The following is a 12,610-nucleotide window of genomic DNA, read 5'->3' as shown; positions in this document are numbered from 1 at the left end:
TAGCTGGGACTACAGGCGCCCGCCACTACACCCAGCTAATTTTTGTATTTTTAGTAGAGACAGGGTTTCACCATGTTGGCCAGGCTGGTCTCAAACTCCTGAACTCAGGTGATTTGCCCTCCCAAAGTGCTGGGATTACAGGCGTGAGCCACTGCACTCAGCCCCCCATGATCAATTTTTAACTCAATCTCCAGTCTTGCTCTCCTTCCCGGAAGATGGAGGGTGGGACTGAAAGTTCTAGGCTTCTAATCATGGTTTGGTCTTTCTGATAACCAGCCCCCACCCAGGAACTTACCAAGTCACCTCATTAGAACAAAAGATGCTCCTATCACCCAGGAAACTCCAAGGGATTAGGAACTCTATGTCAGTAACTGGGGTCAAAGAACAGATATTAGAACAAAAGATGCACCTGGCACCCCTACTGGTCAGGAAAATTGCAAGGGTTTCAGGAGCTCTGGGCCAGGAACTGGGGACAAGGACCAAATTATTTATTTATTATGAATCACAATATCACACTATTTTATATAATAATATGTTCATTTCCAATGTTTTTTAATCCCAACATTTGGTACAGGTTAATTCTTTTCTGAAAAGGAGAACAGGAATTTGGGCCATAGAAGGGCTTGCTTTGACAAACAAGAAGTAATACAAAGGGACTTAATAAAAGATCCAAGAAATAATCATTCCATATGCTTAAAGCTAAAATAAGAATGCCAGAAATTATTTATCAGTCTCAGGGGGGAAAGTCTGTTTTGGATTTTTTTTCCTCTAAGGGAGAGAATGGCAGAGGTTGACTAAGATCTTAGCCTATCATGATGATGATAATGCAGATGATGGTTATGAGGATAATGGCAGTTATTTATTATGAATTGTCTATTTGTCAGACACTGTGCAGGGCACTTTATATTCTACGTAAGCCTCATACATGCATGCTAGATGTTCATATCACCATTTTACAGAGGAGGAGATGGAAGCTTAAAATGCAGTATCTCACTGAAAACACAAGCTGATGGATCTCTCTGGCGTCAAAACCTGTACTTTCCATTTGGAGTGTGCTTCCAGTATATAGTCATAAAAATAAGTGCTTTGATGCTCACAGGAACCTTAGGAAATAGAAATTGGGAGAAAGATCCCAAATGTAGTATTTTCCTAAACATCTTTCTTGCATTTTTGAGCAAAAGTGGTCACATTGCAAAGTAAATGGACTTGCAGGTGGATGTGCTTGTGTGCCTCTGTTGATCCAGTTCTCATAGCCAGTAGGAGGAGATTGAATCGAATCATAATGCTCTTGACACCTGGCTTTCTTAGGAATTTGATCTCACAGAGACATCCAGATGTCACAGTTACAGCCCCCAAGTAGCTGAACCTGGCTTTTAAACTCTATTTTTCAAGTATTGGCTAAATCTTTCTTGCCAAAGTAAAGCATGAGGCTGTGTTCAGCTTGTAGAATTCTAACTGGTGCTAAAACAGCCTCATCTTCTCCATCTCTAATCCCATCCCTTCATACTTCTTTAAAGTTGTCTTTTGCAATTCTAAGGACCTATTCATTAGTGGTTCTTTTATGCAAGACAGGTCTATAATTCCTGGCTTCCCAGAGTCCCTACTCTCTCCACTCCTTTATGCTGCTACCCATTCCTAATCTTGATAGACCATGGCCCATGCCTGGTATCATACATTGAGACTCAGACAGACTTCATTTTCTCTTAGAATCAATATTATAAATTAATATTATAAAATATTATATAATATAAATATTCATAAAATATTATAAATCTAAATATTTATAAAATATTATAAATCCCTTAGAATTAATATTATAATATTATAAATATTGTAAATTGGATCACTGAAATCCCATTAGAGGCAGTTTGTTTGTGTAATTGAAAACTTGCTGCATTTTAAAATATTGATTCTATTCAAAAATATGTCTTTAAATTTCAGACAAGTTTGTAGACTGGGTTGTCTTGAAGCAGCAGTCTTTGGCGAATTAATGCTGACCCCGCTTTTCTTCTTCATAAGACACTATCCCATGCTGGAGGGAGTGGGGGAGAGGGTGGGCATGCTCCCTGTCCTCTTGGAGCTTGGAGTCTACAAGAAGGCAAATTAAACCAATAATTGTTGGCTATTGAACCCTAAGACAATTTCAACAGCTTTTTAGAATTTTCTTATGAAAAATTTAAAACCTGTGCAAGAGTAGAGAGAATCTATAACCTCATATACCCATCACCCAGTGTCAGTATTATTGACACAGGCCCAAACTTATTTTGCCTTTTCATTCCACATCCTGGATTATTTTGAAACAGTTCTCAGAAATTAAACCTAAAATAGATGGGCTTTTCTTTTTTTTTTTTTTTTAGCATAACCACTGAACAGTGAACAGTACGCAGTGAGTGTTCACATTTCTGCAGTTGCTTTGTAAATGTTCTGTACAGTTGATTTATTCAAAATAGGATCCAGACAAGGTTTACACATTGCAGTTGATGTGTCTTTTAAATCCCTTTTCATCTGTAATTCCCCCTCATCATTTCCTGAAAGTTTATTTGTCAAAGAAACCACATTGCTTTATTCTATAGGGTTTTTCACATCTGGATTTTGCAGCTGCTTTTGCAGTATCCTCATTTAACATGTTCTTTTTGTCCCCCTGTATCTTCTATAAAGTAGAACTCAGGTGTAGGGGCTGGATGAGATTCTAGATTCCAGATCAGTTTTTACAGTGGGACTGCTTCATAGCTGGTGCTGCGTATCACACTAGGAGGCACACAGTGTCTGGTGGTCTCTCTTTTTATAATGTTAAGGTTGGTCAGGGCTTTGCGAGGTCAACATCAATTTTAAGATGCACCATCAATTATAGGTATGACTTTTTGGAGGAGAAAAAAAGAAGCCTTGGGCTGGGCGTGGTGGCTCATGCCTGTAATCACAGCACTTTGGGAGGCCCAGGTGGGCGGATCACAAGGTCAGGAGTTTGAGACCAGCCTGGTGTTTGAGACGTTTGAGACCAACATGGTGAAACCCTGTCTCTACTAAAAATACAAAAATTAGCCGGGTGTGGTGGCATGCACCTGTAATCAGCCTCTCGGGAGGCTGAGACAGGGGAATCATTTGAACCCGGGAGGCGGAGGTTGCAGTGAGCTGAGATTGCGCCACTGCACTCCAGCCTAGGCAACAGGGTGAGACTCTGTCTCAAAAAAAAAAAAAGAAAAAAGAAAACAGAAAAAGAAACCTTACACTGAAAGTGCTACACATTGTAATATATTGAAATAGTCACCCTAATTCTCAAAACAATACAGTGTGAAAAAGGCATGTCATAGATTCAAGGAAGCATAATCATTACAAAGGGGACAGCCTAGGCAGAGGCCCTGATTGGGGGCGTGGGGAGCTGGGACCAATCTGGTACAGAAGGAGTGTAGGGATCACAAGGCAGAGGGCCCTGCCTGAGGCTAAGGAGGCGGCCAGGGCTGAGCCAGCTGGGATGAGGAGTTTGGGTTATTCTAAATGTACGAAAAGGCCATGCAAGGTTTATAAGCAGAGGAGCTACATGACCTGTGTTGATTTTTAGGAGGTCAATCAATAATACCTCCATTTCTAGTGGAGTTTGGAAACAGAAACAAGAGTTCAAAATCTCAGCTGATTTCTTCCTGTAAAAGCTCAGTGGAGCAGATGGCTTTAGACCTGGGCTGAATTAAGCAAGCCTGTCTTCCCCTCGCCCATTAGACAACCACAAGCTTCTTCTACAAAGCAGGGCCTGACCCACAAAAGTTGCTGCATGGCTGGGGGAGCTGATGAGAACCTGTGCTGTCTGTAGGCAGGTAATTTCCAAAGAGGATCCAAAAGAGGTTGGATCTCTTTCTTCTTCCAAAGTCAGCAACTGCCCCAGAGAGGAGTGAACAGATAGTTGGGCTGGAGACCCGGCGTGTGCAGTAGTGGAGATCCTTCTGCACTGGCACGGGCATGCTACCCAACCCCTTTCTCCCCGCCCTCCTGCCCCAGACACCCTTACACACCTGCATGCACATTCCATGATCTGATGATGATTTTCAAGATCTCTCTGTAGTCTGAAGCTGGATGTGAATGCCCAGGTGCTTATTATAGCATCATCTATACTTTGTTATATGCCTGACACATTCCACCGTTTTCGAAAGCTGTTATTACGGAAGTCTAAACAAGAAATAATAGTGGCAGTGAGATGGATAAAAGAACAACCTGGGGAGGTAAAATGAATAGGACTTGGTATTTGGTTAGGTGTCCAGCAAGCGAGGCAGAGGGTAGGGTTGCCAAGATCAGCCTAGGACCAGTTGGGAGGTCAGCAGAATCTGTCTTTACCCATCTTTTGCTCACAGACATTGTCCACTTGATCCCCATTCCAGGCTTCAGCTCTCTGCTGTCTTTAGTTAAAGCCTGTTCCTCCTGGTTCCCAGGGTTCTGCCTGCACGCAGCTCTCTGGCTGCTTTAAACTGCGGTGCCCTGTGGCCCTTCCAGGACCAGGACCTCGGGTCTTACGATGGGGATAACTGGCAAATCTGTTCATTACTAACTATACTGCAAATAGATGGATTGGTCTTTATGATTTTTAAAGTGCCTTCCCACATGTCAAAGCGTAGAAATACTTAATAGAGTATAAAGGCCTCCAGAATTATCTGCAAGCTGTGATTACTTTAAGAGTAGCCTTCTAAAAACAGATCTTATCCCTTCCTTATCTAACCCTACACAGTATATTCCAGAGTAAAGAAGAGGGTGGGGTGGTTGAGACATTTGAGTTGATGGGATGTGGCCATGCTCCTTAACCTAATATATAACCTGCTTCAGCCTAAGGGCATTTCCCTCTGTCAGCCTGCGATTCTCTGTGACAAGAACGTGCTGTTCCAGAGTCTGGGAAGAGACTTTTCATCTTATTGCAGGGCAGTTTGTTTTTTTTTAAGCCTTATCTTGACTCATCCGTATTGAATTTTATCCTCCTTTCTCCAGATTTCCCATTTACACAGCATAATCTCACATCATACTAGTTCTCAAAAAATAGAATTCTTAGAAATGTTTGTTCAGCTTTGCAAGTTGAAACGCATTTTATCTGAGAAGGAAATCTGATGTGTGGTGGGTTTCAGAAGAAACAGGGAAGCTCTTTTGCTCTCAGAAAGTATTTCTGGAATTTAAAACTATTATAGTGTATAGGAATTTTTTTCAGCTGGCTGATAATAGGGGGTGAATATTTGCCAACTCTTACTACTGCCTATCAAATTAATTTTGGGAAGAAAGGATGTGAAATGTAGAGATTCCCGATAAATGTTATATCATCATATTGTCATGCAGTCATATGATAAGATATTAAATTACTTAGAAATATGTATAATCAAAAACAAAGATACTAGAAATGGAACCAAAATTCTTAAAAGCTTTGTAATTTTTAATATTTAAATTATGTAGTATCTGGTATATTTTGGGGGAGGGGAGTTCTCTGTTCTTTTAATTACTGAAGTTGGGTGCTTTTCTTCTTTTTTCTAGCATAACTATTTAAGGCTTTACATTTTCCTCTAAAGTTCAATTTTTACATGGTGTATTTTTATTATCATTATGGCACATTAAAAAAATTATATTATGATTTCTTCTTTAATCCATGATATTTAGAAATGTGTGTTTAAATTTCCAAATCTATTGGGAATCTTGTATTTGTGCTTTAGTTACTGGCTTTAATATTGTTGCCTGGTGGTCAGATGACATGATCTATGTCATACCACTTCTTTAGGATATGTTGAGCCTTTGTAAAATTATTTTGCTTCTCATTTTAATGCAGCTTTTGCAATTCACAGCAAAGCAGTTTTGATTTATAAACTCAAATACTTGTCTATTTTCCCTCAAGACCCTTAAGTTATTAAAACTTTCTGTTTTTTTTACTGAGCAGGACTTATTAGTTGTCAAGGTCATATCTGTTCTTTTCATTTACCGGCAGAATCCTGGAAGCAAGTTGATTTCTAGAGTTTCACTAATTATTCACTTTTTTTATTTTAAATAGGAGTATGCTGTGAACTGCCATGTGATCACCTGGGAGAGGATTATCAGCCACTTTGATATATTTGCATTTGGACATTTCTGGGGCTGGGCCATGAAGGCCTTGCTGATCCGTAGTTACGGTCTCTGCTGGACAATCAGTATTACCTGGGAGCTGACTGAGGTAAGAGGGAGGGCACTGGGGGTTCCCCAGACTGTGCCATGTGTGTAGTTTATATATAGGAAAAAGTATGTCCATTAACAGTCAGTTAATCCATTCTCCAGCCCCGGTGGTACAAAACGTATTTAAACCATCCCATAAGAATATTTTATACTTCTGTTTAAAAAACAAGCAAATATTTTTTAAAAACCTCCTTGTTAACTTAATAAAGTGTACCTCGGTCCTGCAAGTGTTAAAGAGAAACAAATGAAATAAAGCTAAAGAATGAAGTTAAAATTCCAAGTAAAACAAACAAATGGGAATGAGGAGATCTGCTTAGAATTCAATAGATCAGTTGACCTACTAACTAGCTTCCAGTTTGAGATAATAGAATTGTGTGTTCAAGTACTATAAGAGCATCCAGGGTATTTGGTAGCTGCAAAATGGATTCTAAATGTTAGCTCTAATATGTCAGTAATCAAAAGTTTGTTGCATTTACTTAATAAAAGAATTATAGTCTTGAAAAACTATTAGCAAAATGAAATTTTGGGAACTACCTCATTATTGTTCTGTTATTCTTAATCATTCCCAGTGAACAGCATTTGGCCACATACATAGTATGCTTCTCCATGCTCATCATTGTCCTGACCCTAACTTAGAGACGTGTGCCAACTAGATGTGGCTTCTGTTAGTGTGCCTCTCACTGTTCTGGAGGCCAGAAGTCCAAGATCAAGGCGTTGGCAGGACTGGTTCCCCCTGGGTCCTTTTGGAGCATTTGTTCCAGGTTCCTCCTCTATCTTTGTGGTTTGCTGGCAGTTGTGGTCCCTGGGCTTGTTGATGCATGGCCCCTTCGTGGTCACATGGCGTTCTCCCTGTGCATGTCTGAGGCTTCATGGTGTTCTTTTTTTTTTTTTTTTTGAGATGGAGTCTCGCTCTGTCGCCCAGGCTGGAGTGCAGTGGCGCGATCTCAGCTCACTGCAACCTCCGCCTCCCAGAGGGTTCAAGCGACCTCTGCCTCAGCCTCCCGAGTAGCTGGGACTACAGGCACGTGCCACTACACCCAGCTAATTTTTTGTATTTTTAGTAGAGATAGGGTTTCACCATGTTAGCCAGGATGGTCTCAATCTCCTGTCCTCATGATCTGCCTGCCTCAGCCTCCCAAAGTGTTGGGATTACAGGCGTGAGCCACTGTGCCCAGTCCCATGTGTTCTTTTTCATAAGGACACACGAGCATTCCCCTTTATAAGGACACAGGTCATACTGGATTAGCAGCTCACTGTACTCCCTATGACCTCATCTTAACAAAGTACCTCTCCAATGACTCTATCTCCAAGTAAGCTCAAATTCTGAGGTGTTGGAGGTTAGGGCTTCAGCATTGGAGCTTTGAGAGGACACAACTCACCCGACCCATAATAGTGCCCAACACTTTACATATGCCTTCTAAGTCCTCACAACAAACCGGGAAAGGCGGTGTATACAGATTCCCACTGTGCAGGGGAGCTGGAGCGCACTGCCTTGCTTCCTTAGGTGAGCCAGGATTGGATTCCAGATGTGAAGCCCACATTCCTGCCCTTACACCACATTCCGCCTTACACCAATTCCAAGAGTCTTTGGAACCCGGCTGCTGCATGGGCTTGTGTCAGGCACTTGGCCCTTGTCGGCCTCACTTGCTTCCCCCTTGCACTGCAGACTGGGCATCTGCTGTACCTTCTTTCCCTGCTTCCCAGTGCCTGTGGTCGCCAGACCCTATAGATTTCTGTAGAGTCTTCTAAACACCCAGTAATCCACTGACGTCTCTTCAGACCTCTGCTCCCACTTGTCTCTAATCCACGGTCATCTCCGTCTGAATTGCTTATCTCTTTACTATTTATTGCCAAATGATCCTCTTTAGACTCCACCAGACCAAGGCTCTTTCCTCCTTAGAGCTCTTTAGTGTTTGTCATTACTCTTTTTTGAGACGGAGTCTTACTTTGTTACCCAGACTGGAGTGCAGTGGTGCGATCTCGGCTCACTGCAACCTCCACCTCCTGGGCTCAAGCGATTCTCTTGCCTCAGCCTCCCAAGTAGTTGGGATTACAGGCGTGTGCCACCACACCCAGCTAATTTTTTATTTTTAGTAGAGATGGGGTTTCGCCATGTTGGCCAGGCTGGTCTCTTAACTCCTGACCTCAAGTGATCCGCCTGCCTCAGGCTCCCAAAGTGCTGGGATTACAGGTGTGAGCCACCGTGCCAGGCCTCCATTACTCTTAAAATAGAATCCAAACTTCCATCCCTGCCTATGAGGCTCCAGGTTCACCGGCCCCTGCCTGCAGCCTCAGCCTCATCATGCCTCATTTTTGCCCTTGGTGCTGCAGCCGCCTCTGATGTCTTCCCTGCTGCAGAGTCCTCCCCACTGCTCTTCCCTCTCTCCTCGCCCTTCACCTGCTAACAAGCTGTCTCCAGACCTCAGCTCCGGAAGGCTTTCCCTGCACCTCCAGTAACTGTGCTCCATCTTCATACAGCTGGAAATAGAACACCTCGCCGCTCTCCTTTGAAATGCTCCTCACATGTTAGACACTCGATAAGTGTCTCTTCTGCTAAACCTTGTGCCTCAAGAGGGCAGGACCCATGCCTGTGTATTCCCAGACCCAAGAACTTTGCCTTCTACACGGCAGATGCTCCACAAATCTGTAGTGAATGAAGGAATGCAGCCCCCTTCTCCTTGGGCTTGGGTCTGTCGGGGGCCCATCTCACCCCCAGAACCTGGTACCTTCAAGGAAAGTTCCTTAGGCTGAAGGATGCCCTCCACATCCCACTTTCTCTTGCATAGTTTTCTTTCAGCAAATATGTGTCATGGACTTCTGCTGAAGTGTCTCTCTTCTCTAAGGACAAGAGTTAAGATTCCATCTCGTGGCTTGGAACCTGGGAATACACTTCAAGGGTAGTACCAGGCCCCCAGGGTTAAGAATGCAGCCACAAGCCATCACACGCAGCAGCTACTCTGTAGCTTCTTGACAGCAGGGTCATTAAGAACAAAAAATTCCTCATATTTATAATTTGTTTATGGCTTATAAAATGCTTTCATGAATACTGTTTTATCTTTGCGGTATTTATTATATTGCTTCAAAGGTTTATAATTACAGGCTTGTCTCTTTCCAGAGAACTCCCAAGCATTGTCTTAATAATTTCACCTCGTTACACTGGACCTTCACACAGCAGGGCTGTGAAGTTCTGAACACAGCAGATACGTCCTTTGTTTTGGACAAACTGATTTCCGGAGGACTTCTGTTCCACCCTTGATCTTACTGTTTCCCTTCCCTGGAATGCCCACATCTTCATCTCCATCTCATGAAATCAGTCATTCTTGTCCTTCATGTTCCCACTCCAATATGTCTTTCTTGCAGAAGCTCTCTCCAGGAAAGTTCCAGAGGCCAAAGAAACCTTCAGCCTCAGTCAGAATGCATGTTTTTTCCACCATACTCCATTTATGTCACCACTGTAACACTTTCCTCAGTCTATCATATTTTGTGGTTCTGTTTATCTGGATAAACATCTGATCCCAGCACTTTGGGAGGCCGAGGCAGGCAGATCATGAGGTCAGGAGTTTGAGACCAGCCTGGGTAACATAGTGAAACTCTGGCTCAACTAAAAATACAAAAATTAGTGGGCGTAGTGGTGTGTGCCTATAATCCCAGCTACTTGGGAGGCTGAGGCAAGAGAATTGCTTGAACCTGGTAGGCAGAGGTTGCAGTGAACCGAGATCACAGCACTGCACTCCAGCCAGGGCAACACAGCAAGACTCTGTCTCAGAAAAAAAACCCAAAAATATAACATCTGACTCCTCCCCTTGAAATCAAGACCCTTGACTTTCTTTTCTCTCACCACCTTGCACATCAATGGGCACTTAATAAAAAATTGTCATTATGGTGAATCAGTTGATGTGAGATTTCCTATTAAACTGTCATGCTTCCTACGTCGTGTCATCAAGAGCTAACTGTTCTTTTACAACTTACTCAGTGTTTTACCTAAATATCTAGGGGATATTTTTGAAATGCACAACTTGAATTCTCAAGCTGCTAATTTTGAGAATTATGACAATGCTTTGTTGTCAGGGTTGGAAACTTTTCTCCTTTTCCCCTCCCAGATTCTTGTCATGTTGTCGTTAGCCAAGATAATTAAGTGGTAGTATTTTTCAGGAGAGACCATCCTTTCTTTAAAGCCCTGTGTCAAAAAGAGAAGAGCTGTTTGGATATGTGCTGGTTGTTTGCAAGCCATCTGCAATATAAAAAATAAGAAACAGATTGCAGAACCTGTTACTGTTGGTTATTTTCTATACATTAGGAAAAAATGAAATGTCAACGACTTCTTCTGAAATAATGTATTATTAAAAAGGAAATGTATCTATCTGCATGGTAACCCAGTTTTGTTTATTATTTCAACCATGGGTTCTTGTGTTTCTCAGCTCTTCTTCATGCATCTCCTCCCCAATTTTGCCGAGTGCTGGTGGGATCAAGTGATTCTGGACATCCTGTTGTGCAATGGCGGTGGTATTTGGCTGGGCATGGTCGTTTGCCGGTTTTTAGAGATGAGGACTTACCACTGGGCAAGCTTCAAGTGAGTTGCCTTCTTTTTGGATATTAGTCACAGTATTTCATGACATATATTTAATTGTTTTGGTAGGAATCCATTTTAGTATGGTCTTTGATGATAAGGAATAAATTCCATGTTAATAACTGAAACTCATAAATGATTATAAACCTGATTTCAAGCATTTGTTCAGAAAATGCTCAAACATTTATGATTTTCTCTTTCTCACCCTATGTATTCAGGGGGTCCTAACACCATCCTCTTAATTCAAAAGATTTCTCAAATCTACCCCCTCTTTTTTATCCCAACTGCCTCAGCCATCATTCAGACTCCTATCCCTGGATCAATTCGTCTGTTTCCAGGTTAAGTCCTCCAGTCCTTCCCACAACATTGCTTGAGTGATCTTTTTGAAAACATCAGATTCATTATGTCATTCCCCTGTGATGGCTTCTCATGGTCTTTGGTTATGGTCAATACATCCATTGCCCCAGTAGGGAGATCCTTTCTCTATACCCTCCCAGGCACCTGAGGGTCTGTTTGTGCACATGCTCCCCTCTCTTCACCTGAGACTTGGCCTGTGTACCCATAGGCCAGCCTGATCATCCTTTTATTCGCTGACTCAGCTCACTTGCCACCCAGGAAGTTCTCTGACTAGTTTTAAGTTGCACGCCCCACTGTGCTTCCAGTGGAAGACAGTCACACTGCCAGCATTGCTTTATCCTGCTTTGTTAAACTTGCTTCTCAGTTTGCAGCAGGAATCATGCCATTGATAAGGAAGAATAATGTAGTGATAATGAAAACTGTGGTTGCTTCAATTGTGTTTAAAACTTTGTTTACTTTATATAACAAAATAGCATTTTCCCCCATCATTAAATATTCTTCTAAAACATGATTTTAAAGGGCTTCTTTGTACTTCAACATATGGATATACCATGTAGTATTTAACCAGTTCCATTTTATGGGCCTTTAGTTGTTTCAAAGTTTTGCTTTTATAAAGAAGACTGGAGTGATCATTCTTGGACATATATCTTAGTGTGCATCATCTTATTTTTTTTTTGGTAAATAAATTCTTAGAAATAGAGTGTACCAATTTATAATCTCACCTGTAATATATATGTGTATCCATTTCACTATTTCTTTGAACTGCATTTTTAAACCTTTGTCAAATTTATTGCACATAAAATTGTGATACTGGATTTCTATCAATTTCTATTGGATTTACCCTCTTTTATTTGTGCTTTCTATAGATTAAGCTTATTAACACTTTGCCATAAATGTGACTTTATTTTCCATTTTGTCATCCCATTTTTTTTGTTTGTTTTTTTGAGATGGAATCTCGCTCTGTCGCCCAGGCTGGAGTGCAGTGGTGCAATCTCAGCTCACTGCAGCCTCCGCCTCCCGGGTTCAAGCATTTCTCCTGCCTCAGCCTCCCAAGTAGCTGGGACTTCAGGTACATGCCACCATGCCTGGCAAAGTTTTGTTTTTAGTAGAGATGGGGTTTCACCATGTTGGCCAGGCTGGTCTCGAACTCCTGGCCTCAGGTTATCACTTGCCTCGGCATCTCAGAGTGTTGGGATTATAGGCATGAGCCACCATGCCCAGCCTGTCATCCCCTTTTAAACTAGTTTGTGGAGGATTTTTTATTTAAACATCAAAAATACTGTTAATCTTTTTGTTTAGGTAAATTTTAACTAGTATTTTCTTGTAGTTTCTAGTTTTTTTGTTTTTGTTTTTTTTTTTTGAGACAGAGTTTCACTCTTGTTGCCCAGGTTGGAGTGCAATGGCGCAATCTCGGCTCACCGCAACCTCTGCCTTCCAGGTTCAAGCGATTCTCCTGCCTCAGCCTCCCGTGTAGCTGGGATTAGCCACCACACCCTGCAAATTTTTTTGTATTTTAGTAGAGACGGG

At 41.9% G+C, this 12,610-nt stretch overlaps 1 protein-coding gene across 2 annotated transcripts in view; it reads left to right on the top strand.

Annotated features, from left to right (window-relative positions):
• Positions 1-12,610, top strand: part of PTDSS1 (phosphatidylserine synthase 1) — a 72,007-nt gene that overhangs the window by 27,556 nt on the left and 31,841 nt on the right. For both annotated transcript variants that reach the window (XM_011936998.1, XM_011936999.1), the window contains 2 exons: positions 6,002-6,160; positions 10,578-10,729. In XM_011936998.1, coding sequence (XP_011792388.1) covers positions 6,002-6,160; positions 10,578-10,729 — 311 coding nt within the window. The remainder of the gene's footprint in view (positions 1-6,001; positions 6,161-10,577; positions 10,730-12,610) is intronic.

This window comes from Colobus angolensis, unplaced genomic scaffold, assembly GCF_000951035.1.
Source record: "Colobus angolensis palliatus isolate OR3802 unplaced genomic scaffold, Cang.pa_1.0 Scaffold16, whole genome shotgun sequence".
Classification (NCBI taxonomy): domain Eukaryota; kingdom Metazoa; phylum Chordata; class Mammalia; order Primates; family Cercopithecidae; genus Colobus; species Colobus angolensis.
This window is presented reverse-complemented; position numbering and strand designations above follow the sequence as displayed.